Source organism: Lissotriton helveticus, chromosome 2_1 (assembly GCF_964261635.1).
Source record: "Lissotriton helveticus chromosome 2_1, aLisHel1.1, whole genome shotgun sequence".
Classification (NCBI taxonomy): Eukaryota; Metazoa; Chordata; class Amphibia; order Caudata; family Salamandridae; genus Lissotriton; species Lissotriton helveticus.
In genome coordinates, this window is record NC_136059.1 from 1,681,174,248 (window position 1) to 1,681,201,463 (window position 27,216).

The window sequence follows — 27,216 nt, forward strand, 5'->3', positions numbered from 1 at the left end:
AGTAGGTAAGTGCTTTTGTGCAGGGGTAGTTAGCACTAAATAAATCTACAATACAATTCAAGACGCACTTCAAAAGTAATGTTACCTTTGACTTAGTCTGAGGTAACTAAATAAATCAATGTTACGGCCCGATGTCATGTTTGCTGCAGCAAGTTTGAGACTACAACTTTTTACTATAACAGAGTCCAAGATTTTCTTTATAAACAATTCGGCCGTCAAGTTATTGCAAATTTCGGTGACCAACAGCCCACCCTTTGGCTTCAGAAATATGCCGAGCGCTTGTAAACTTCACGAATTGTCTTTTTTTTTCATTTGTTTTTATAGGCATTTCAGTAAAAAATGGAAACAGTATCACAACGACAACTTTTCGAACAGAAGGGGAAGGCGTTCCTAGGGAGGAAGAGGCCACGAGTGGCAAAAGAGTAACGAGAGAGGGGGGTTCACACAACTCCAGGAACTGTTCGACACATTTTTTAAGCTCTTTCCTCGTGGCTTAAGGCACCGGAAGAAATTAAGTTTAGTACACTGCAGCCAATCGAAGAGGAGTACGACATTTCGCCTCTCCCCGACTTCCAGCTCATCTTCTCGTGTTTCTTTGCACGTAATCGGGAGACATTCCCTCGCCACTGCCCACCGACACTCCCTCCGCTGCTGAAGTTCTAGACCAGGACGTATTTTGTGTGATTTACGTGTGGGGCGTGGTTAAGTTTCCCTATGTCAAGGGGGTGTGTTCTTCTACTTCAATTCACTTTTGTGCGAGTCGGCGGCAGTTTGTAAACACTACTCCTCACCAGTCCCCTGACTCTCTCTTCCTACTCCGGTGCAGCCATGTCGGACCAGGCTCCCTTCGACACCAATGTCATCACCCTGACCCGGTTTGTGATGGAGGAGGGCAGGAAAGCCAAGGGGACAGGAGAGCTGACCCAACTGCTCAACTCCCTCTGCACGGCCGTGAAAGCCATCTCCTCAGCTGTCCGGAAGGCTGGGCTTGCCAACCTGTGAGTGTGACTTCTTTCAGCTCCAAAAGGGGCCGCTTTGCATGGGTACCAGAACGCCACCCGCAATTTAACAAATCGCCGCCCAAATCTTACTGGATTTGAGGGCGTGTCCTCGGTTTCTTTACAGCTTGTCTGTCTCTCTGATTTCTTTATAGCGGGTCTAATGCGATTTTGGCATTAATGCCTCCATGAAATTAATAGAAACACGACAAGTTGTAAAGATTCTGTGAAATGTTTGTACACGCCTATGCAAATATTTTTTCACGTCCAGAAGGTAACCTTTTGTTGAGAGTAAGAAATATTTGAAGTTGAAAAATTATCGAAACCACTTCCTTGCCCTTGTCCCTGGTCTCTCTGAAACTTAGTGTAAATTCTGGATTGTAAGGTTTTTAGGCGCCTATAGTGATGCCGTCTCGGCCTTTTGCATGCGTTGTCCTCCCACAGTTTTTACCTGCCTGAACTTTGCAACCTGTAAAACAGCTTTGCGGCACGCCTTGTCTCGCCACCGCTTTAGGACTGCATTTAAACTCCCAGAAACAGCCATGCATAATATCGATGTATTTTTAATTTCTCAATTTAGGCTCAGATTGGGACCTAAATAGCCCTAGGCTCGCCAAACAAGAGTCACAAGTACGCGAATCCCGACCTCTCGCAGAACATTGCTTGGTTAGTATCAGTGGGCTACATTTTGGAGACTTACGTTGCCGATTAGGCGTTTTAAATCTTGCCGGGCCAATCACGTTGATCAGCACAGTAGTTCTTACCTGTGCCTTCCTAGAAACCCACTAGGCCTTCGGGGTGCTTATGCAGCTGATCCCCCCCCCCCTGTTTCTGGACTGGGGAGTAAATCAAGGCTTTAGGCATCAAAGGTGCTAGCCTGTGGATAGGTCATTGATATTCTAGTTTTTCGTTCCTAATCCTGCGTTTCTTCTGGGCAAGGTGGGGATTAGCAAACTGGCTGAGGCCTTTGTGGCTTGCCCTGTAGACTGTTGGCCTTGGGGTCTGGCTTGCAAATCTTCAGCCTCTGCTGCATCCTTCAGGTCACAGGTGATGGCCGCTGTTCGGGTACTGAGCAGATAATTATCCAAAGGGTGAACTGCCACTCTGCAGCCAGCAAATGGGCTTCCTCATCTGACCTGTCTGGGCACTGTGATGGGCCTGGGACTGTGGCCATCGTGAGGCGGGAAAGATTCTTACTCTTCGCTGGCACCACTTTTGTCCTGTAACATTTTGGCCTAGCTCCTCAAGCCTCTTCGTCTCTGCCAGTTGGACTGCAGGCTCAAGAAACTATTCTCATGGCCCTCGCCACACTGCAAACATTTTACTACCTCACTAGCAACGATTTCTACGTTCACAAGCGAGAGCAGCTCATCAAGTTCAACTTTTTTCTTAAATTCTACGTCATGTAGTTCTGATTTAATGATGGGATTTTTAAAAGGACTTAAAATCCCATAATGCAAAGAAAATCCCTGGACTTGAGGAGCAAGTCTCGCTTTAACATTGACTGGTGGACTTTTACGTCCCCTACCTCTGTGACATGGGTTCAGTGGCAAAGAAATCGTGATATGGGTCCTAGAGTAGGCAAGGAAAATGTGTTCCTTGGCCTCTAGTTGTGTAGAAACAGACAGTGCTAATCATGGTTCAAAGGGCCACTTGGCCACTGCTGCCGCACCATTGGTTGGTATACCCCCATTTGGTGAATTGATCTGCGACCGATCCCTCAAATTTCCAATGAGTCACTCGTTCATGCCAAGATTTTTCTTTGCGTTCTGGAACTTGTAGTCTTGTTCAGCCCTTTGTAAAACCTCAAACACTTATCTCTCTACGCAAAAAAAGAACCTAGACTGGCTGAGTTACTCAAGTAAGGGGAACTTGAGAGCCCTGGTCTTGTGCCTTACTACGCACAACAAACAGGTCAGTGTTCCAAGGTCCATGCACGAGTAGTTTATTCAGGTCAGACTCCTAATTAAGATTCTATATTAGGCTGATAAATACTCCAAATCCTCGTAAGAAAAGGAAACAAACAAAAGAATTATTACATAATTGTATATATCATAATACAATATGTATATAACAGTATAATATGATTGTATAATAAACTTTGTACAGTGGTATGGCCGGTCACTGTATGCTATGGTATGTCATTGTATGCTATGGTATAATATGGTATGGCCTGTCATTGTATGCTATGGTATAATATGGTATGGCCTGTCATTGTATGCTATGGTATAATATGGTATGGCCTGTCATTGTATGCTACGGGTATAATATGGTATGGCCTGTCATTGTATGCTACGGGTATATGGTATGGCCTATCATTGTATGCTACGGGTATATGGTATGGCGTGTCATTGTATGCTATTGTATAATATAGTATGGCCTGTCCCTGAATGCTATGGTATATTATGGTATGGCCACTCACTGTATGCTATGGTATAATACAGTATGGCCCGACATTGTATCTACACAATGGTGTGCTACTGCATGGCTTGTTATTGTACTGTATGATATGGTATCAGCTGGCTTGGCATGTACTCTCATTGTGTGGTGTGGTATATCGTATGGTATGCTATATCATGGTACGGGATGTATGTTATGTTATGGCCTACAATGCTATGTTATAGCCTATAATGCGAAGGTATGGCCTGCCATTGGTAGTATGGTATTCCCTGTCATTGTATAGTTTGATATGACCTCTCATTGAATATTATGGTACGGTATGGACTGCCGCTGTATAGAAAGGTATGGCCTATCATTGTATACTATGTTATGGGTATGATTCAGTGTGGCGTGGCCTGTCGGTGTATGGTATGGCCTGACATTGTATAGTATGGTATGGCCTGCCATTAAATAGTATGGAATGGTCTGTATTGTATATAGTGTGACATGGGCTGTCATTGTATTGTATGGTGTAGTCTGTCGTATAGTATGCTATGGGGAACATCCTTTAGGACGCGGATGTTACCCCGCGCTACCATTACGACGCGTCTCTTACAATGCAAGTCGTAACCACGACTTGCGATGGAGGGCGCTCAAGGACAAGGAATAGTTAATTTACTATTACAAAACCTTCCCTACTATCCACGGGCACTGGTGTTGGAATAGTAAATTAAACTATTCCTAAGTCCGCACCCTACAGCGCAAGTCGTGGTAACGACTTACGTTGTAAAACACGAGTTCTAACGGTACGCGTGGTAATAGCCTGCTTCGTACCGTCATACATCCGTATGCTATGGCCTGTCATTGTATACTATGATAGGGTGTGGCTTGTCATTGTAGGGTATGGTATGGCCTGACATTGTATAGTTTGGTGTGTTAATCTTTTGTTACAATGTACACATTGAGCTACAAGAGAGAGCGCAATAGGAGCAAGCAAAAAAGTGTTTTACATTATAAATATATTTTCACGCCAGAATGTTCTTTATAACCAGGGCCGTACTGAGAACCAAAACCGGCCCTGGCAAAGTGCTCGGCCGGCCCCCAGGGGGTGCGACCGAGCTCTTTGGCGGGGCCGGTTTTCGGCCGATTTTGTTACAGGGCCGCTTTTGCGGCAAAAACAGCCCTGTAACAAACGGCCTCCAGGGCCCAAAACCGGCCCCCACCCTTACGGCGCACTGGGGGATTGCCCGGTGCCCTCAACGGCCGGTCCGGGCCTGTTTATAACACATAATTGTGCAGCAAACATAAACCAGTTGAAAACACACCCTATTTTTTTGCATAAAACATTTGTATCATGCCCAAGGCATCCCATAATTCATGAAACGCGCCCCCCAAAAAGCTCTTTGTGGCAATCTAAACGAGTGATTATGGCGCAAAGCCATTAATGTATTTTGAAGTCATTGTTAAAAGCAACACTAACAACTTGTGGTCTTCTGGTGTTAAAAGTAGAAGGAAAAGTAATAGGGAACAGATGGCGGAAACAAGTGGTTAAAAAAAAAAAAGCAGAAAGAAAAAACAGGAGCGAGGCAACCTGAAAATTCATACAAAGTGTAAGCAGTGGAAAGGCTCGTCTTTAAAAAAAACACAGGAAGCAGTACTTGATCCAGGGACAGGGTATACATACAAACGGTCAAAGAAATAAGGGGATAATGGGTCCAGATCCTTAGCAATCCTACATCAATAGAGTATATAAAGTGTAGATCACTTGTCCTTGGCAATGGGAGACCCCTTCCCCATTAATGGTACAGAACTTCAAGATGTGTCAGAACATGTGAAAGAAATCCTTCCTTTTTGTGGAAAAAAATTCCAATGTATTGCTTCCTTAATGTTACGATGCTTGACTCCTTTGAAGATTCCGAGTAATGCAGAGCTGAGGCGGGCCATAGGTCCCCGAGACAAAAGAAAGAACATACAACAGTCAACACGTGTTTCGCCCTCGCCGACCGATAGAGACCACCTGCAATTGGCACCAAAGATTTTTACTGCATCCAGTTACGGAGACAGGATTGTTCTAGGATTTAGCATCAAAGTACAAACCACGCTCTGAGGAAGCCCCAGGCCAAAAGGCCAATGTGAGGGGACGAAACACGTGTTGGCTGTTGTAATGTTCTTACTTTTTGTCTCAGGGATTTATGATCCGCCTCGGCTCTGCATGACTCTGAATCTTCCAAGGAGTCAAGCATCGTAACATTAAGGAAGCAACACATTGGAATTTTTTAAACAAAAAGAAGGATTTCTTTCACTTGTTCTGGCACATCTTTAAGTACACATACAAACGGGCAGTGAAGCCAAAGCAAGGCCAGCATGTGCTGACCAACAGGGGCCAGCAAATAAGACTGTCCATGAAGGCAATGAATGGTAGGCAATGGACGGGTTCTTAGCTCCCCAAAATTGCGAAAAAAATGTGTGAACGACTGCGCATGCACTATCTCAGGCAAGACCTAATAATCTGGACTAGATAATCTATTAAGGCATAGACCTGGACAACCTTGGAGTTCTGCTTTGGTAACGCTCTCAGCTCCTATCCCACAACCCCCATCATGTGACATCATGTGAAAAGTTGCACAGCAAAGGTGCCAATGGCCCTAGAGCAGGCAATGAAAATGGGTTGGTCACGATGGAGGTAATTATGATAAAGTCCCCAAAATTACATTTTCAAGTGAAATTCCCATACATGAATATTGTTATGCAAGAGCGCAAGAAACGTTTCTGAGTACTTTGCACAGTTGGTAATGATATTCTGGGAATGCTTGAAACCTGTGCCCAGTGAACATTGTGTAGGGCTGAAGAACAGCGCCTTTAGCTTGTGAGTGCTAGTGGTGGGGAGATTGCGCGTCTTTGGATGCTACCAAAGTCTATGTCATAGCCTGGTATTTGTAGTGGGTGAGGCACGGGGTGTAGGTGCACAGATATGTCTGTAGAAGTGTGCTGCAAATTGTGCCATGTGATTGGAGGGTGTGGTGTGTGTCTGTGTGAGTACAAAGTGTACTGGTGTGCCTGTATGAGTGCATTGTGAGAGGGATGCCTAGTGTTAGTGTGCGGGCATGTAAGGATGAACTGTCTGTGGGAGTTCTGAGACAGTAATGCATCGGACAGCAGCATTGTGGTGTGTATTGTGAGGGGAGACTTTGGTAATTGTTTAAGTACATGTTGAGGGAGGCCCTGAATGAACCTTGACTGGGGGCAGTGCCTGTGTGAGTGCAGGGGAAGTGTGTGTCTGAATGAGTGTAGAAAGTTATGCTTGTATGAGTGAGGCCGAGCAGAGTAAGTGCAGGTTGAGTGATGTGCGTCGTCGTGGTCCGCATATGAGTGCGGGGTGATGTGGAATGTCTGTAAAAGGAGGTTGCGGGGTAGTGTGAGTGGGAGGTGCGAGGGGAGTGTCTGTATTAGTGGCGGGTAGGTATTCTACGTGAGTGAAGGGCTTTGGAGTATACTGTGACTTAAGGATGGTTGGAGACCCGTAGGAGGGTGAGGTAAGTGCGTGTGTAATTTCAGGGCCAGTGTCTGTATGAGTGTATTGTGAGTTGTGCATGTGTGACTTCCTGGCTAGAGGGGTGCCTGTGTGAGTGAGGACCAACAGTGTTTCTGTGAAAATAAGAGGTGAGTAATGTTTGAGTACATTGTTATAAAAATTGGATTATTATTTGGGTTGGGTGACGTCCCCCCCCCCCCCCCCCCCTCAAGTAATGATCGCAACCCTTATCAGGATGAATTCTTGATCACTAAATTAACCTGAGCTCAATCCCTTGAAAGCTATGGTATAGAGCAAACAGGCTTAATTAAGGACAATGTGTAACATAGTTAAGCTGAACTAAAACAGTAATAAAGTCAAAATACACAACAATATAAATCCCAAACTGAATTAGTAAAAATAGAGTGCAGTTTAATAAACAAAATGACAAAAAACTGTAAGGGGGACCTGAGGTATGGCATTGTAATGTTTTAAGTAGAAGGAAAGTGCCTTTGTGAGTCCCGTGGAAGTAATGTGTCTATGGGTACTGTGAGTTTTGCCTTTGTGAATGCAAAGTGATCAGTGTGACACAAGAGTGCGTGGTTTTGCTATGTGTGAGTGCGGAGTGGGGTGACTGTCAGTTGGTTTGTAGGGATCACGGGGAGTTTGTTAGAGTGGAGGGTGTGAAGGGGAGTGCCTGAGTGGAGTATAAGAAAAGTTTGTGTGAGTGAAGGGTGAGGGGTTTTACTGCCTGTGTAAAGATAGTAATATGTCTGTGCAAGTGTATAATGAACTGCATGCCTTTGTGAGAGGGGTATGACTGTGTTTGTCTTGGGTGAGGGCTGAACCTATCTATGGAAGTGCAATGCCGTTGTGCTTGGAAGGTGAGTAGCATGTCTGCATGAGTTTAGTCTGCCCACACGAATGCATAGTGATGTCAAACCTATTTGCATTGGGAGTGCTTTTTAGGTCTCAGGACCGTAGGCTTGGCCGTAGGCCAAGACCGGAGATTTATTGTTACTTAGAGTGCAGCAACATCCCGCCTCTCTTTTCGTCTCTCCTCCATTGGCTGGCTTCCTAAATGGAGGCCAGCCATTGGAGGAGAGAGCCGTCCCTCCAAAGAAGCTCCGTCTTTTTCAGATTTTGGGGGCGTACATTTTGCTGTTCTTTCGCCAGTGACGTCACCCGTCACTCAGAACAACAAAACACACGCCCCGAATGCGAAAATTACCATGCCTTCTCCGAGGCATTTCTGCTTTGCCTTGGAGAAAGACAGTGGTGGTTTCCAGAGCTGCTCTGCTCGTCCCCCCCCCCTCCCTCCGCAGCTCTCCTTCGTCCCGCTCCCACCCCCTCCCTCCAGCCGCAGCTCTCCTTCGTCCCACTCCCACCCCCAGCTCTCGACCGACGGATGCCGCTTCCCGCGAGACACTGCATTAAAACGTCCAACGCCGGAAATGAAACCATGTGTACTTCTTAAAGTAGTGTAAACAGAGAGACGCCTGACAGCACTCACTGACCGGACAAAAGCAGCCTCAGCCACCAACTTTAGAAACCATTGTATTCAGTAAGAACTAAAACTTAATGATGGTATTGCTCACAACCGCCTCGTATTTGGTATCCACAAACGTGACTGCTGAGTTTCAATCAAACACTATGTGCAAAGCGGAATGCTGCGCTTCCATCTGCCACGTGCTCTCGACCACTGCCTGCACAAACGCAACGGTGCTCTGGCTGAAACACGCCTTAACAGTAAGCTTCAGATTTACTACAGGAAACGCGTGAAGCGAAGTAAATACGTGCCAGGCATACCTGCACAAACGGCTCCTTGCCCGCCCCTGCACAGTAGATAATTTTGAGGTTGATGGGCATTCTCCGACTCCTCATGGCTGCAACGGAAGCGTTGCTGTCTGCACTACGCTCCTGCTTGTCTGCAGACTACAGTTCGTCGTGCGCGCGGTTTCCTCACTTTCTGAAAGCCCTTTATAGGATGCAACCCGCGTTTAAAAACGATGCTGCCACTACGCAAATAAGTTTCCATTTCCTGCAAAGGGGGATAACTTTCACACAGGATCAAGACCATATTCGGATTGTCAATACACACTTGAATTACTTTCAGACACGCCTCCTCCATTCACGCTCAAGGCTCAACAACGGATCTTTAACCCTTTTGTCCCTCTCCTGCGAGCATCACTTCTGTATTCGTATATTCTATTATCGGAGCAGCAAAGCATGGGCCAGGTAAAGCACACAATTACAGAAGCAGCCCTTTGTTCCGAATTGCTTTCCGATTTCAACATCCTCTCCCTGTGTTTTTATGGCATGCTGCCAACACCCCCACAAACTACACAAGCACCACAAAGAAGACCGAGTATTTCCATGGAAGGGGTCCTCGAGAGCACAAGACCAACCCAAATAACAAACCAGAACCCCTGGATTAACCACTGACCTGGAGTTCGAAAGTGGAGGGCTTCTCGTCCGAAAGCGCTCCTACCCCTCATCAGGGATAGTAAGCACTATATAAAAGACCTCACAGCCTGTGCATCCGCATCCCTCACTAAAGGCGCATTCCTCTAGGTCAACGGTCTACAACCTTTTTATACCTGGGACCACTCGAGCTAAAAAGAAAAACAACAGAGCTAAAAAAAATCAAAGACCGTTGAATAAACTTTATATTCAGGGGTGCGCGAACCAAACGCTGCCCAAATCATTCAGTGTTACAGCAGTATACAATGCTTCCCTCACATACATTTAGTAACCACAGCACAGGCAGGAGTGGCGCAAACTTAAAAATACACAAAGTGCAGAGGACACAAGCTGCCACAATGCACGCTCTCCCTCAAATAGCACTTTAAGTGGAATGAAAAAAATGAGGGCCTGTAAAAGGGATATAGTCTAACAAGCCTAACAGGAACCCTTCTGAATAGGTGTGGCCTACGTCACTCAGAGCGAAGTTAAATACATTATATTTAAAGCACTTAGTACACATGTACAGGTGAACTAATATTTTATTACAGCATTGTTTAGTGCTGAAGCACTTATCCACATTGGTAGCACGCTGCGCTCTGTGGGTGAAGTGGCATCTGGTGAATTTTTAAAGTGATGGGACATAAAAGTTGGGGAAGAGCAGAGCAAACAAGCCTGACTGAGAAAAGGGTGGTCGGTGGGAGGAGGAGTTTCCTTCCAAGAAACTTTTGGCGGAAAAAGTGGTAAATATGTAAATTTGAGAAAGCAAAAATGTTTATGAAGCAATTTTGAACATGTAGTCTTGAAATATTCAAACCCATTAAAGCAGTCTCATGGCATGTCAACTGATCTGCCTGCAACACATTTTAACGTGTTGACTTGGGGGATAACATTGTTTACTCCCTGGTGACACCAATGCCAATAGTCCGATCAAAACTTCATTGGAATTACTCGTGGTCAAATAGGACGTGAACTCGTGGTTTTTTAGGTCTCGGGACCGTAGGCTTGGCCGTAGGCCAAGACCGGAAGTCCAGAGATTTATTGTTACTTAGAGTGCAGCAACATCCCGCCTCTCTTTTCGTCTCTCCTCTATTGGCTGGCTTCCTAAATGGAGGCCAGCCATTGGAGGAGAGAGCCGTCCCTCCAAAGAAGCTCCGACTTTTTCGGATTTGGGGGCGTACATTTTGCTGTTCTTCCGCCAGTGACGTCACCCGTCACTCAGAACAACAAAACACACGCCCCCAAATGCGAAAATTACCATGCTTTCTCCGAGGCATTTCTGCTTTGCCTCGGAGAAAGACGGTGGTGGTTTCCAGAGCTGCTCTGCTCGTCTCCCCCTCTCTCCGCAGCTCTCCTTCGTCCCGCTCCCACCCCCCTCCCTCCGCAGCTCTCCTTCGTCCCGCTGCCCCCACCCCCTCCCACACCAGGCCAACTAATTTCATTAGCAATGAGAGCGGTGCAGATGTGCTGTGTGAGTGGCCAGGGAGAAAAGTTTACTGGAGGTCACGGAACCTACCTGGAAGGAGAGCAAGACCCGTTTTTATCTCTCCTCAAGCCTGGTTTGTTTGGGATTCTAGCAGCGTCTACAATTAGACGGCTGCCATTCTGTTACCGGTAATTGGATGCGGAGCAGCGCTCTGACCGAGACATCTCCACGCCACATCGAGGAAAGATCCTTCTCGCTCCTTACCGGGAGTGGTGCCGTGCTCAAGGCGTCTCTACACCTCATAAGGTACTTCTGCTCCACTCTTTCCCTGTAGCGGCGCGCTGCCCGCGGCGTCGCTACAACATGTCATGGAAATCTCTTTCCACTCTCTCCTGGAAGGAGAAACTCCTTGCCTTAGATCGGGGACTCTGGATTCAAAGAGAGCTTGGTCCGAGTAGCATTCACTACGCTGACTCGGCAGGAAAAGACAGAATTACAGAAAGTGTCACAGCCTTGGAATCGCGTTGTGTACACACTCCTTTATTTCTTTTCAATCACGTTGTGAAAGTGGTGCTTCTATTTTGCAAACACTTTTTTTGATACGATCTCATGCAGTAAAGCACTTTACAAATTCCTATATAAATAGACCACACGTTCACTTAAAGCCGTTTCAGTCCGCTGCACGCTCTAGCTTGGGGGCTGACTTCTAAAACAGTGAAAACAACCCCCCCAAGATTCGCACTCCCCCATTCTCGTGGTGAATACGGCATAAGTAAAACTTGTAGGATTTATCGAAGCTGCTCTGGGAACGTCAAGAGAAGACACATTGTCACTGTGCAGTTCGGCATCAGACCGCAGACCTTGCAAAACCCACAGCCCGGGAGGCTACCAAGCACAATGTAGCATTTAAATATAACGTGTAACGTAATTTAAAGATGCATACTCGTTATTCTGATGCAACAGTACTGAATGCCAGAACATATAAACATGCAAGGTTCTTGGATCCATAGGTATGCTATTTTGTTTTTTCAGCTGTTGTTTTTTTTTCTCCCTGCAGATTCAAAATGCTACGATGAATGAGTTACCTTGCATCATGAGCATTCAGTGCTTATTGGAGGCATTAATTTCAAAGGACATTGCCAGGTGGTGCTCATCTGGAAAGTAATAATAAAACAAGCATTGGCTGGGGCTTAACCTTGTATTTACCACATGTGGTTCTCTTAACACCTTGTCTGAAAAGCTTCCCCCCCCCCCTCCCCTGCTCCTAGAATGCTAAGCCCTTTTTTCACTATTTGGTGTAGTTTACACATAGGCCTCTCTGCTAATGCAATAGGTAACACATATCCAAAATATTACGCTAATGCCAACAGAAATTACAATGCCATTTATTTAGGGTAAAAAAAAAACTATAGCTCTACCTATAATATTGCCGAGACCATTGCATTGTAAATGCTTGTTCTAAGTTGACTCAGATGTTTCTACCTAGTTGTACTTGTGATGAAGTAGGCATAGTGGTAGAGGTGAGATGTAAGGGGTGAGCTACATTGAATAAGCTCCTTTTTAAGAGGCTGGCAATAGGCACAGCTCTTCCTCCGACTCACACATCTCTGTTGAGCAATTTCACTGGGAATGGAGGCTGCAATCTGTAGATTCCAATCCCTGCAAAAGTTCAGGAGGTCAAATATACTAGTTGTCACCACTGTGCACAAGCTGCTGATTGAGCAATTTTCGCTGCACTGGAATCTGCAATGGGTTAATGCACCTGCTGGCGACCTGTGAGCAGGAGGACAGAGGCCCTGAGAGGCTGCTTGAAAGCCTCATGTTAGGTGTCCCTTACCACCAGGATTCTGTATCTGCAAGGGGCAGGGGCAAGTTATGGGTGTTGAGGTGCTTTTTCGTAAAAGATAGTAAACTGGACCACCTTGATATATTTTGCAGAGAGTTCTACTTCTAAGAAAGGCACAAAATAAACTCAGTAGTTCCATTTTAGATCTGGTGTTAACCAAGAATCACATTTTCCTTCTGCCTACTATAGCATACAGTATGTGGCAATGAGGCAGCCCACTTCAGTCATTGGCTAACTTCGCTGTGAATGATGGCATTCTGCCCTTTCACATGGAACCCATCTACTTTCACGGACTTTATTCAGGTACATTCAAATTGTATACACAAACTAATTTCCTCAATTAAATCTGGCTCCCCTTTGGACCCTTGTCATCCCTCTATACTTCATACTATTTCAGATACTATCACTCTACCACTGACACACATTTGTAATATCATGTTTTCATCAGGTGTTTATCCAAATATTTGGAAAAACACAATAATCAAACCACTCCTGAAAAAACCATCGCTTGATCCTTCTGAACCTTCCAGCTATCGCCCCATTGCATCATTGCCATTTCCTGCTAAGATCTTTGAATCTGTCATGAATTAACAACTATCTGACTATATTCAAACGAATGACCTTTTAGATGACACCCAGTTCGGTTTTCGACAAGGTCACGGGACAGAAACGGCTCTGATCAAGGCCGCTGACGAAATAAGAACCATAATGGACAACGACGGCCAGGCGGTTTTGATTCTGCTGGACTTATCGGCGGCTTTCGACACGGTCGATCATTCTACTCTGATCGGCCGTGTCGAGGCCATCGGTATTAAACACAAGGCCAAGGATCTCATAGCATCTTTCCTGGCCGACCGTAAACAGGCTGTCAAGCTGGGCTCATTTACTTCTCCGACATTTGCCCTTCCTTGCGGTGTCCCACAGGGCTCCTCGCTGAGTCCGACCCTTTTCAATATTTATGTGTCGGACTTAGCGAGGGTAATAAAAGCGTATAACATCAATTTGACCACTTACGCTGATGATACCCAGCTGGTACTATCTATTCATAAAAACGGTTCCACTATAGCGGCCAACTTTAAAGACGGCATGCGGGCCATCAGCAGTTGGATGGCCTCCAACTGTCTTAAATTGAACTCCTCTAAGACCGAGGTAATGCTGTTCGGTAAGGTCCAGCCGGTCTGGTCTCCCTTATGGTGGCCGGAGGAAATGGGCACTCCACCTGAACCAGTCAGCAGGGTGAGAAACTTGGGAGTCATATTCGATGACAAACTCCAGTTCCACGATCACGTGAATTCTGTAGTCTCATCGTCTTTCAACATCTTGCGAAAAATTAAGAAGCTTTTGCCATACCTTCCTACCACTGCTGGCAAAACTCTTATTTCTACCCTAGTGTTTTCACGTACGGATTACTGCAATGCCCTTTTCCTCAACGCTCAAGAAAAAGTTATATCCAAACTGCAAATGATTCAGAATGCTTCAGCTAGAGTTTTACTTGGTGTCCCAAAATTTATTTCTGTCTCTCAACAACTACCTCAACTACACTGGCTCCCAGTAAGGAGCCGTATTAAATTTAAGTCCTTATGTATTGTATATAAGGCAATAAACAACATGGGACCCAAATTTCTTAGAAATTCTCTTAAGCCTCTACCAACCCCCAGAACGCTTCGTTCCAACACCGCTAATTTGCTCCAACTTCCAAGGAAAGTTAATTGGGGAGACAGACGTTTTAACATCGCATCAGCAAGAATATGGAACTCTCTTCCTTTCCAAATAAAATCCAGTCCCACATTGCTTATTTTCAGGAAGCAACTGAAAACGTGGTTGTTTTCTCAATAAACTAATCAGCACCTTAGACATAGATCGCTATACCTGCTCTTAAAAACACTGGTAATGGATCTAGCTCTTAGCGTCGAGACACCCACGGGTAATTGCTGCGCTGTAAAAATCACAAAAATAAATAAATAAATAAATAAATGGATTACATCCACACACAAAGCAGTTTCCATCAATACCAAGGACTTCCATGGCAATGTGTGCTTTCTGAGGCCAAATTATATTTTGCTTTTATTCAGTGTTTTTTTCTTTCTTTCTAGCTCTATAAAACTTTCAAAATAAATAAATGACAAATGCCCTGCAGTTTCCCAAACAATAATGTTTTGTAAAACCCATGACAAAACGAGCATTGACAAAGCCTAAAGGCTGACGGCCATCACCATACCTTTTGGCTTTGCCAATGCTAGTTAAATTAATGTTGGTGGGGCAAAAGTACCTGATGCTATTTCCACGAGACAACCTTCTCCTCACTTAATAATGTTTCTGACCACGTAAGTTTTTGTTTGTTTGCAAGAGCCCTGTGTCATAAGTGATCTACCTGATGTAGTCGTTTGTTCACCAACCGACTGCCAAACTCTGTTGCACAATGCTGTTACACCCCTGGTACTTAATTTATCTAGGAGCTCTAGTAGCCCCTGACCAGGGTAAGATGCCACTAACTATTGGTGACAACTGGGTATAGTAGCAGGGTAAAGGTATTTTTAACTGCACCTTTTTGGGGAGGCCGACTACTATCTCCACTTGGCAAACTTCAGCAGTATGTCGTATCTGGACACCTACATTTCCATGATTGTATGCCCATACATGAGACTGAATTCCAGTTTGTGTCACCTGTATGTATAGAACACCTAAGTTGTACAGTGTCTCACATGGATAACTGTTAGCCGCTGTTGCTCTGTACAATGCCCGTCCCCTGCTCTGTTCTCCCGAATTCTCTCTCAGTAGAATTAACCGTAAAATCAAGTGCATGTGTCTGAATTTAGATCCTTTGAATGGCACAAGTTGGATCATTTGTGGTGATCCAGACTTTACTGGGCTCTCAAAACAATATAATAATAATTCTCAGAGTTCATTTCTCTTCTAGACTTGGTCCTCTGATAAATCTAGCTCTTCGCAATGAGGGGTGAAGGAAATTAGGGCAGTCAAACATTTAGCTACCCAACAAGGAACACAAATTAGTAACCAAATTACAAATTCGTGATTAGATGTAGGTATATACCCTTTAGGACTGTACTGTAAATGTATAAGATGGCAACAAGAAGTCCTAAGCTCCTGAAGAAATGTAAATGGGTAAGAATCACTCAGACTAGCAATTCTGCTGTTGCAATACAGAACAGCAGCACCAGAACCTGGTGTTCGTTGAGCAATTTGATTATCTCTGCTATACATTAGTAATCTAAGTATCCCAAGAACAATGCCCGTGGAAAAAATATTCATGAAATTTAAAAGACTCGGACACTAAAGAGTTTCAATTTAAGATTATAATAAGTAGGAATCAGTAAAACCAAGCACAGTCAACATTTAGAAAGCTCAGTCGAGATTTTGCAGTACGTCAAATACAGGTGTAGTATAAAACCACACGTTCAACAGAGTCTAAAGGAGTACATTTCTCAAAGTTCATAGGACAACTCATGGAAGTGGGCTAGAAAGAACCAATTCAAAGGGAAGCTTGTCTTGGCATTGCAAATTGATGGTTCAGCCAAGGAAAGTCCTCTAGGCAAGGGGTTCCTGCTGTTTGCAATGGTTTGCAATGGTGGGGAAAGGTATGCAAAGTTCTCTCAGTATAAGCATGGGTTCTAATCAAAGTCCGCAAGTGTCTCCCAAAGCAATAGTAAAGCGTATTCTCAATCGTATCTCAATAAGACTAAGACAAAGGCCCTGCGCTCCAGGGAACATTTGGAATTCCAGTTAATCGTTCCGGAGGTGACACCCACTGTGTTACACCATCATCATCCGACATCCATTAGGTGATCTTCCGCTCACAAGGTGCAAGTGGCAACAGCTGTAAGTTTTCCCACAGCAAGTATGGAAATAATTGTCTGTCACAGGCACTCAGGTTACTTCACAAAAGGCAATTCATTTACTGGAGCTTCCCGTGTGCTAGCCGCTAGAGTCCATGTCTCAGGAAAATATCAATATTCTGATATAATATGTATCCACTCCTCTAGCTTCTCATGTGAAAGTACAAGAATGCTACAGGAGAGAGAACTGTAATGAAATACTTACTCACAGACCTCCTGAGAAAAACCCAGGCCTCCAGAACAAGGTCAAGGTTAACACATTTAAAAGCAATATAGCATGATTAATATGCAGGTATATACTTAAACATAAGCATGTGTAATTTCATGTATACACTTTTCAAGGCAGTTCATGTCCTATATGTCTCATAAAATGTTCAATAGCAAGTATAGTCTGTTGCATTGGTAAAGATATAATACCATTTATGTATTCATTGTATGATTTTTGTTTTAGAAAATTTGAGACTACTCCTATAGAGATCACACCAGGAGATTTTTCGCTTTCTAGCTAGTAATATTACTGTTTTGCACAAAGCTTTCATTATTCAATAGTGCATTACAAAGAGAATGTTTTTTAGACATTAACACATTTATGAAGGCCAACAATATCTTTAAGCAGCTGCTGAGCCCCCAGTAGAGATCCAGTAGAGAAGGCTAGGGTGCTGCGATTGCATCAAGCTAGATCTGGAGAGGCAGATAAGCGGTGACCGAGACCCCTACGGCTCCCTGGGGGCCACAAAAGCGACTTTGACCGTTCCCGAGCCTGCGGCATGAAAAGAAAAGTCAGTCCTGGAGTTGCAAAGGGCCTGAGAGATGGGGCAGGTGCAATTGCTCCACTGGGTGGCATGCTTACTGTGGGGAGAAGAGGAGTTGTGGCTATTTGCCCTGAAGGTGTCAGAAGGCTGATGCTATGACCGCTGGGATTCCCACTAGACTGCAAGAATGGCTTTGGTCACCCACGGCTGAGCGGCATCGTAACCCCAAGGCTAGGAAGGGCCCAGAAGCGGCGCTGACGCAGCTGACTCCCCTTGGTGGACCTCTGCCTGCAAGAGAGACCAGGAGTTGCAGAAGGCAACTGCTCAGGCCCACAGCCCGAAAGGATGCTGGATGTGTCTAGCTGGCTGCAAGATCGCTGCAGGTGCCGGGGAAACAAGCATTGGCACTTCTGCTTCCCAGTGAGGGCAAGGGCCACTGTGGACGGAGGCAGGTGGAACCCAGGAGTTGGGGGGGGGGGGGGGGGAGGTTGCAGGGATTACCACCCTCCCTCATCCCAAATCAAGTGATGGGATGAGCAATGCGTGGGAGGGTCCACTCGAAACATCTCAGTACGTGGCTAGCCGATGGCCCTTGCTGCTCGGCATCGAGTTGACCCACGGTGATGCGCTCAGCCCAGACTCCTAGGGATACTGCCCTGCTGATGGACACTGTTGTTGCCCTCACATAAGGGACAGGGGGGGAGGTGAACCCCCATTGGGACACCTTGGATGGGGAAACTCTGCCCCCCTTTGAAGTGACTGTTGCAAGCAGGTGAAGTAAGGGGGGAGGCGAGCATTCCTGCCTCACAGGGGGTCTTATCCCCTACCCCCTGGTACTGATGAAGGCGGGCCTCCCACATAGTGCAGGTGCAACAACACTAGCCAGCCTTGCTGAAAGAGGGGGTGCCAGGTGACCGGCCTCAGTGGACCCCGGTAACGCGGGGCGAGGAACTCTCTATCGTACGCTGCTTAGGTGAGTGGAAATCCTAGGGGAAGAACTATGGGCCCGTAGGCCTGCTGGTGACTATGGGGAAGGATAGGCAGCTCAGAAGCACCCAGCAGACTAAAATAGACCAATACAATGCACACGGCTCAGACAGAGGAGGCCTGTGACAACCAGTGGAGAGACGGGGCCAGCAATCTCAGACCCAAAGCGACCCAAATCATTGCCGCAATCTAACACTCCATATCCATGCTTGAAACAAAGATTGATGCCATCGCTCTAGATGTTAACCTCCTGTGGTGGACTCGAGCTAAGTGATTAAGAGATTGCAAGAAACAGAGCAGACAATAAAGCTAAATCTAAGGGCCATGGTCTCTGCACTATCAGAGGTCACTAGACACTTGGAAGACCACGCTGAGGATGTGGAGGGAAGTTCAAGATGTAAGAACCTGAGATTTGTTGTGTTTCCTGAGGCGATCCAGACCACTACACCGGAGTTGTTTCTTAAAGTAGATCCTGTCTACTTTTGCTGCAAGCGTCCTGTCACCAGTGTTCATTATAAAGAGGGCCCACAGGATACTGGCTCCCCAACCACCTGTGGGAGCATCCTGAGAGCAATATAAGCTAAAATCCTAAAAAACAGTGGCAAAGATGTGATCCGACAGGCGGTCTGCAGGGTGGGCATTCCCAGATATGAGAATCATATAATTTGCATCTTTCCAGACTATACTCGTAAGGTGCAGCACCTGCGGCATTCCTTCGCTGTAGTTCAACAAAAAACGAGGACTATGGGACTACGTTACATACTGCTGTTCTTGGTGTACCTGAAAGTAATCAACAAGGGTTGGGCTCACTTCTTTAGTACCCCTGAGGAGGCATGGATCTGAATGGAGGCGAGCTTGTGGTCCGAGCCCCCAGCTGCAGGGAGGGGCTCACTGATGGCCTGGAGGCAGCTGAGGCGCCAGCCCAGATCATGCAGCGGGTGGACCCAGGAGAGCTGTGGAGACAGACAGACACACCACGCACATTGCAGACATTAAGGGGGTAGGAGTGTAGCATTCCTATAGCCCGTCACCCAGGACCTCTTTTTTTTTTTGGTCAAGAACAACAAGTTTTCATGTGTATTTGTTTGCTTGGGACAAGTTGGCCAATCTCCCTGCAACCCAAAACATTTGCTGCCTGTTTTCAGTACCTCATTAAGGATCAGGGAAGGGCATTGTTTGCAGTTAAGGTAATTTTTGTGTTCATATGTTAATGCTGTTTGAACTTTTATTAATGGTTCATTAATGCAAAGCTTTTAATATTACCGCTGTCAGTAGTGCAGTACGAGCTTACGAAATTTCCTTAGAATGCCTAAGGAAATTTCGTAAGCTCGTACTGCACTACTGACAGCGGTTCCAGTATAAAAACACTTGTACACATGTTTTCAATGTTTAGCAGTATGAGGCTATGTACAATTCTCGCAGAATGGTCTACGATTAGATGCAAATATTTGCAGAAGCTTGAAAATCAGATGGATGGTTCTTGGCTTTTAAAATAAAATGTTCACAAAAAAATGCAGCTAGGGAAAAAAAAACATTTTGCCTAACTACTGTCAACTTTTTGGTACCAGTTCTTTGCAGCATCATTTATAAAATGTGTTACAAAAAATAATCCTAATGGAAAATCGGTGTAACCAGTTTCAACAAAATTATGGGAAACATAAAAATAATTAATAATTGTTAAAGTCAGTGGGTTTGAAATTGGTGGTCAGCCTTTTGGTTTTGTCAATTTGTGTGTTTTGGCATGGTTTTTGTAAAACATTATTGGTGTTGGAGCTGCCGGGCCTTCAACAGTATAAAAAGCATTGGTAAAAAGCAAAAAAGAAATGTTTGGTCTCAAAAAGCACACATTGTCATATTAGTTCCTGGCACTGAACAAAACTACGAATTTGTGTGGCAATATGCTCTTTGTGAAAGAGCAGCATGAGTGACAGCAGCCGATCGATAGATAGAAAGAGATAGAATTTGAATAACCACAAAAGGTCTTTGTTAACTCCAGACCTAATTAGGTGCCCAATTATTAAAGCAATCTCAAAAGTGCACCCATGGTATATGTGCTTGCATTAGTGCTGATTTACAGCTTTCATAAATTCACAAGAATTTACAGAAGTAGGTCAAGAAATTGTAGTCCTAGAAAATATTTGTGAACTGCATTTTAGCATGTGTAGATTTGCTCATGCGTTTGCAAGTTCGCTTTCCCTCCAGCCACGTTTTTCCCAATCCTGGAAGAAATCTTACGTCTGCCATTGTCAGAAGTAAATATCCAGGACTTTCTCAGTATGGGAAAAGATTAGAGCAGAGCTGGTGAAAACCCTTAAAACATGCAAGTTAGTAGTTTTGCACAGACTTAAAAGGGCATTCCAATCCTGGGGCTATTGCTTACCATTACCTTCAGACGCAGTATATAGATCTGCGGAAAGGTGGCAAAGTAAGGGAATTGCTAGTAGTCAAACCCTACTATGGTATGAACCCTGGCATAATCAGAGAGGCTATATCAGAGCTCTTATATAATGAGATTGGTACCGTAATTTGTCACTACTCTACAAGGCATGAAAGGGACAAGTGGATTTATGTAGCAGCCTGCCCCATGGACAAGAAGATAGGTTATTAAATTCCACGCCCCTGAGAACAGTTCATGTGCAAGTGTCGGCTCCTTCCTACCTTCCTGTCAAGGAAGGGGCTTCAGAATGCAGATGAGTGCTCAGACTAATCTAAACTGCCTGTGTTTGTGGATGTCTAGAGGAAATGCATAGTGAAGCTGTCATCCACCCCAGACGTGTATTGGAGTCAGGTTGCATTCAGTAGGAGCATTGAATTGTCCACTTTCTAAAAGTGGCATTTCTAAAATAGTAATGTTAAATCTAACTTTACCAGTAAAGAGGATTTATCATTAACATTCCAAAGATATAAAACATGACCAAGCTACTCCTTTTTAATTAGGGATTACAACTTAAAAGTGTATTAAGAAATTCCCAATGTTAACCTATGAGAGGAGTAGGCCTCACAGTGGTGAAAAACAAATGTGGGTGTCTGTCACTACCTGGACATACAAAACTTAAAAGTACATGTCCTACCTTTTTACTTATATAGCACCCTGCCCTATGGGCTACCTAGGGCCTACCTTATAGAGGACTCATCCATCCATACTAATATTATAAAGAGAGAGCCCAAGTCTTTGAGGCGGGTAATCTCAGTAACCACAGCACCAATCGGTACACCCAATACAGACGGGTAAAAAAATTAAAATTGCAAAAAACTACATCATCCAGAAGGCCGAGGGCCAAAATAACATCAAACAGGAAATGATGTAATAATGTGACTCACTATATTGAGACTGAGAGCCTGGAGCCAAATTGATCGTGAACAAGGGATATGCTATCCCGCAATGCGTAGATTTGTGCCTGCCTGCTTGAGAAACTCCATGCTGTGAGGATTAAATAAAAAAAGCACATAAGTGAAGACAAACGCGAGTTCGTCCCGTTTTTCTCCCAGCAGGTGGAATTGGTTGTGGATTTAAATGCGGCGTGGTTCTGCCGCGGAAATTTGCGTACCGGCGAAATGGAACCGAGGGGTATCTATATCTATATCCCAAACCTTTGAGGCGGGTAATCTCAGTAACCACAGCACCAATCACAACACCCAATACAGCGCTGGAAAGGGCAGTTGGAGCAGAAGGACATAGGCTATGCAGACGCCCACCATATACATTTAAAAGGTAAAAGAACCGTGCCAGCAAAGTAGTCCCTTGTGGGCGTGTCTGTGTTCTGCTGTGGGTGTGTGCTGGGGGCGTGACAAACGCTGGGGGCGTGTGGTACGTTCCGCCCTTCATGCCATGTGAGTCGTAATTGCGCCGCATCAAGGGGCACGCTGGGCCGTGACAAACGCTGTAGGCATGTGTCTGAGCTTTGGCCGTGTGTCCACCCTTCATGCTCTCTGAAGCGCCAATTGCGCCGCATCAAGGGGCACGCTGGGGGCGTGTGCTACGTTCTGCACTTCATGCCATCTGGGTCGTACATTAATCAGATAGTCTGCTGTAGCCGTGTGCTGGGGGCGTCACAAAGGCGTTCACCTCGAAGCGTGGTAAGTAACTATTCGCAAGACTCCCTTGGGGGGACTGCCCATTGTCTCACACATACTGGGGGTGCCGAATGCAGTGTGTGCCTTGGCTTGGGTGCATCTTTAAGGGCCAAACACAGTGGGTGGCTTGACCTGGGTGCGTCTAAAAAGCACTCTGGGCCGAAGAGCGTCGGTGTGGGTCATAAAAAAAAAGAACAGCGGGAAACAATCATTCAAGACTCACACAATTCTAATTGTTAGACGGTCGCCGCTGGCCCTCAAGCGGGGGCACACGCGACTGAGCGTGTCTGCGGGGACAATTACTGCAGCCTCTCATGCGCGCTGTTACTGAACTATCACATTAAACCAAATTACACGCACCTGCTAACATCAGTCAGGGCTGTAGCCGGGCTCAGGAAGCGGATCACTACACTAATTACATGCGCCTGCTAACATGAACCAGGGCTGCAGCTGGGCCTCAAGCAGGGGGACACATGCCTGTTAACATCAACCAGGGCTGCAGCTGGGCCTCAAGCGGGGGAACACGCGGATGACCGTATCTGAATACACACATTCTATTTCATACCCGGACAACGACGGGACGGGCCGCTAGTGTGTAATAAAAGGAGAGTTTAAGGCTTTGCAAAGGGTTTTAAATGCCAAGGTGAAGTGGCAGTAAACTGCAGTGGCAGGCCTGAGACCGGTTGAAAGGCTACTTATGTGGGTGGCACAATCAGTGCTGCAGGCCCTCTAGTAGCTTTTAAATTACAGGCCCTGAGTATATATTATACTACTTTACAACAGAATTATAAGAAAATTAAATATGTCAAATGTGTATACATCAATGTTACCATGTTTAGGGGAGAAGCACATTAAGTTAAGCACTGGTCAGCGGTGATAAAGTGCTAAGAGACCTAAGCCAACAAAAAGAGGAGGTAAGCAGGCAAAATGTTTAGGGGAAACCATCCTAAGGAGGACCGGTTTAACAAATGCCTAGGACTGTGCTGATTTTCGGTGTAGGACTTAAGTGTCCAAACAATAGGGGCTTGTGGGACAACTCGGTGTCTTGTTTTTTTTATGTTGAGGAGTTGTGGGAAAGCTAAGGCATTCGCTTATTGGTTATGTGGGCAGAGTGGATCATTCATTGAGCTTATGCAGGGAATCTACAAGAATTTCTACAGTTGGTCGATTATTCAATATATTTACCATTCCATCACCCTGTCTTTATTTATTAATGGCCTTTTTTTTTGTTGCATTTTAGGTATGGGATTGCTGGCTCTACAAATGTGACGGGCGACCAGGTAAAGAAGCTGGACGTTCTCTCCAATGACATGGTCATTAACACATTGAAGGCATCCTATAGCGCCTGCGTTCTTGTGTCAGAAGAGGATACACATGCCATCATAGTGGAAGCTGAGAAGAGGGTTAGTAATCTACCTGTGTTTTTTTTGTCTCGCTTCCCTTCTTAATTTTAGATTTCTTTAACTGTCTAAAGTTGTAGATCTATTTTGTACTATACCAACACTTGCATTGGGCTTTGTTCAGCCCATTGCTTATCATTGGTTGGCTTTCTTGGCTGTCTCATTTGCTTGCTTATTGATGTTTTTCCTTACTCTTCTGTTAGTGTATCCTTTCGATTGCATTACCTGAATCCTTTTACTGCTTATATTCAGGGAACTATTTTTTTTTTCCATTTTTCTTCCAGCACCTAATTGGATGTGTATGTATTGTTGGTCTCTCCCTCCTATGTTGCTTGCCCTCTCACATTCCCATTCTACTTGAGCTCTGTGTTATTTTCTCCTACCCTAACAGTTCTTCCTTTTCTTCCCTCACACCTCCCTATCCAGTTTTTACATTTTTTTATTTTATAACCAGCTCCCCATTCTCCAATGCTCCCCACCCTTCTGCTCCCCTGCTGTATTCCGGTCTTGCTCTCCGGTCCCCCAGCTTCTGCATTGCCACCCGCATCTGTTCTTCCATTGCTTCTCCGCCCCTCCTCATTGGGTTTTTAATTAAAAAAAATATTTTTTTATGGCGGGTCTAGTAGCTGAAATTTGCTACTGGGCTGCACCTTTTTGTCTTTCATGCACATTCGCTTATACTTTTATTGCCTCTCCAAGATTGGTGTCCTCCATCTTAGAATGGTAAATTAAAAGTAAAAAATATATGTATATGTTTGTCCCATCATAATCTAGCTTTGCACAAGCATGGTGGTGCATGTATGTGTATTTTTCATTAGAGTTTGACAATGTATTTATTTGTCTTTGCTGTTTCACATTGACTATCGCATATATATTTTTAGGTCGAGCAGACGTACTCTCAATGCGTGAGCATTGAGGTGTCTGCTTCAGACCTATTGCTACCCGTATCTAGTTTTGAGGACACCAATCTGACACGAGCTTTTCTTTTCCAGTTTTGACCGCGTGAGCGCGCGTCTGAGCCGCGCATGCGCAGAGTTGCGCAGAGTAACTTGCTCACACACAGACAGCCCCCACCCCTCCCACCCCACCCCGGGACACATGCACACGCAGGCAGGAAGGCCCACACAGACACGCGCGCGCACCCCTCCCCCCCCGTGCCGCACCCACACACACACACACTCACGCACACACACACATACAGAGACGCCCCTCCTCTCTATTGGGGACTCACCGGGTCGGCTGGCGCTCGGCGGCGGGCCGGTCTCTCCTTCTCCAGCGGGGGCTCCATCTTCTGCACGGGGCGCCATGGCTGGCACGGCATCTCCGGTCACAACAGGCAAGGCAGTGGGAGTGGACACACCTCTTCCCGGCCCCGCCCACAACCAGGCGGCGGGCCGGACATCTGCTTCCGGTGTTTTCCTCCGGGCTGCGGCAGTGATTGTTCTCTCGTCTCCTCCTGTAATGCACCGTTCGCTCCTCTTGTATTTTGTTTGCTCACGATGATCACTTTTGCCTCATGTAATGTAACATTTGCTTTTTTTATTTTACAAACAAAATCAAGGAATCCTTGACCCCTGTGTGCTAATTCCCATAAGCCATGGTCTAGTCAGGATTATTTATTTATTTACCTCCAGTAGCTTTTTAGGTCCAGTAATTAGCACGCTTATGTCACAGCCACGTAACGTGTGATTTAAAATAGCACTTTACACTACGCTTTACATTTATTTCCATTAAAAAAAATCTATAATTAAATACACAACCAGTGTCTTTTGGTAAGCGTGCGCATACTTTTTGAATGCACGTGCACACCTACAAAATGGCGAGGTGGCCGCATCATCTCGATAAATCAGCCGTTAATTATCGCTGGTGCCAGGGCCCACTGAAAGTTTAAATCTAAGGGGCACAGAGCTGCGAGAGTGCCATCCCGTCCCCGCTGCCAGCCTCAGGCATTCACGCTGGTCCTCTTGGGGCTTCCCAGTCTGCCCTCGCCTCTTCCAGAGGCACTTTTGTCACAAAAAAACTCCAAAACTGAGCAGATCTTGAACCTTTGAACTGCTGTGTTGACAAGCGCGTGCGTCAATGATGAAATGCTGAGCCGCCCAGCGCCATCAGGTTTCGGCTGCACTGGCGCGCACTTGGCCGATGCACTGAATCTGATCCCTGCTTGTCAGCTGTGTGAGCTCCTGGCTCTTTTCAGGAATTCGTTTTGGGCTTTCAAGGCACAACCGCTGAAATCGAACCTGCCTAGCACAGTACAAAGGACTCTCTGTGGCACGTATGTCAGATAAATTACCGCCTGCCAAGTGTAAATGATTTTTTTTTTTTTCTGCTCGGAGGTAAACTCCAAGCTAGAGGGATTTTGTATTGAAAGGAGACTCCCGGGCGTGCTTTTATGAAGAGTGTCTGCCTGTTTAGTACCCAGGCAGCAGGTGTCACTGAAGCAGGGGGTCGTGTCCTCCTTTCAGTGACAACTTTCGCCCCTTCCTCGGTGGTGGTGGGGACTCTGCAGCCGAATCCCCTTAGCTGTACTCCATGAGACCAGCCACACAGGGCATGACAGTGGTCGCGCAGTGCTTAATTTGAGCCGGTTGTTGCTGTTCACGTTGACTAATACTCTGATTTGGGGACCGGCACTTACTGTTCCTCATCAGACCTTCTTCACCCAGAGCAAGAAAGAAAAAACACAAAAGGAGAAAAGAAAGAGTAAGAGAAAGAGGCAGAACAGTGAAGCAAGTATGAAAAAGTACATAAAAGAGAGAAATAAAGGAGCAGGGAGTGGTGGATGAAAGAGGTATGAGCTGGAATCAAAAGTAAGTAGGCAGCCTTGGTATTCAGCACTTCGACAACATGTGTAGCGCCATTTATGGGCTTCTGAGCAAACCCGTGGCCCCAGTATTCAATTTGTTGGAGCTAGACAATTGTTCCAGGAGTTCTGGTGCATGCAACAGAAAAAGAAGATCCTCCCCGTATATGGTTGGGTATTAAGCGATAAACCTCCGCTCCCCGCCACGCAATGCCCAGAGCTTGTTATCTTCTACTGGTATCTGGCTCACCCTCTCGCGCACTTTGTTCCTCTGTCTCTTCTTTTTCTGTCCTCTCTCCCCTTTTCACACCGTCTCCCTCCCTCCTTTCTTCTCCCTCCCCTTTCTTCCCCTCCTCCTATCTCTCTCCTCTTTCATGCTCTGTCCCCATTTTTATTTTTATGTCTTTTCATTCCCTTTTACGATTTCTCTCAAGCCCCCTCGTGCTCCATTTTTATTCCTCTTTCCTTATTTCTGCCTTGCTGTCCCCTCCCTTCTTCTCCCACTAACGCCTCGTATTTCTCTATTTTCTCTCCTCCTCTGAACATTCTGCCTTCCACTCACTTCTGTTGTTCTCTGTCTCTCTTACTAACGTCCCTTTAGACCCGTTTACATGCTCCCCTCTCTCCTTCATTCGCCGTGTCATTGCATATTCTTTATCCCTTCTTCTCATTCTGTCACTTCTCTGCTCTTCTGTTCCTCCTCCTCTTCTTTCCCTAGATCTT

General features: G+C 45.6%; 1 protein-coding gene across 1 annotated transcript in view; it reads left to right on the forward strand.

Moving 5' to 3' along the window:
- Positions 1-583: 583 nt before the first annotated feature.
- LOC144818838 (fructose-1,6-bisphosphatase 1-like) overlaps positions 584-27,216 on the forward strand; it is a 68,818-nt gene continuing 42,185 nt past the window's right edge. Inside the window, exons 1-2 of the mRNA XM_078676626.1 lie at positions 584-998; positions 23,531-23,693. Coding sequence (XP_078532752.1) covers positions 829-998; positions 23,531-23,693 — 333 coding nt within the window. The 5' untranslated portion in view covers positions 584-828. The remainder of the gene's footprint in view (positions 999-23,530; positions 23,694-27,216) is intronic.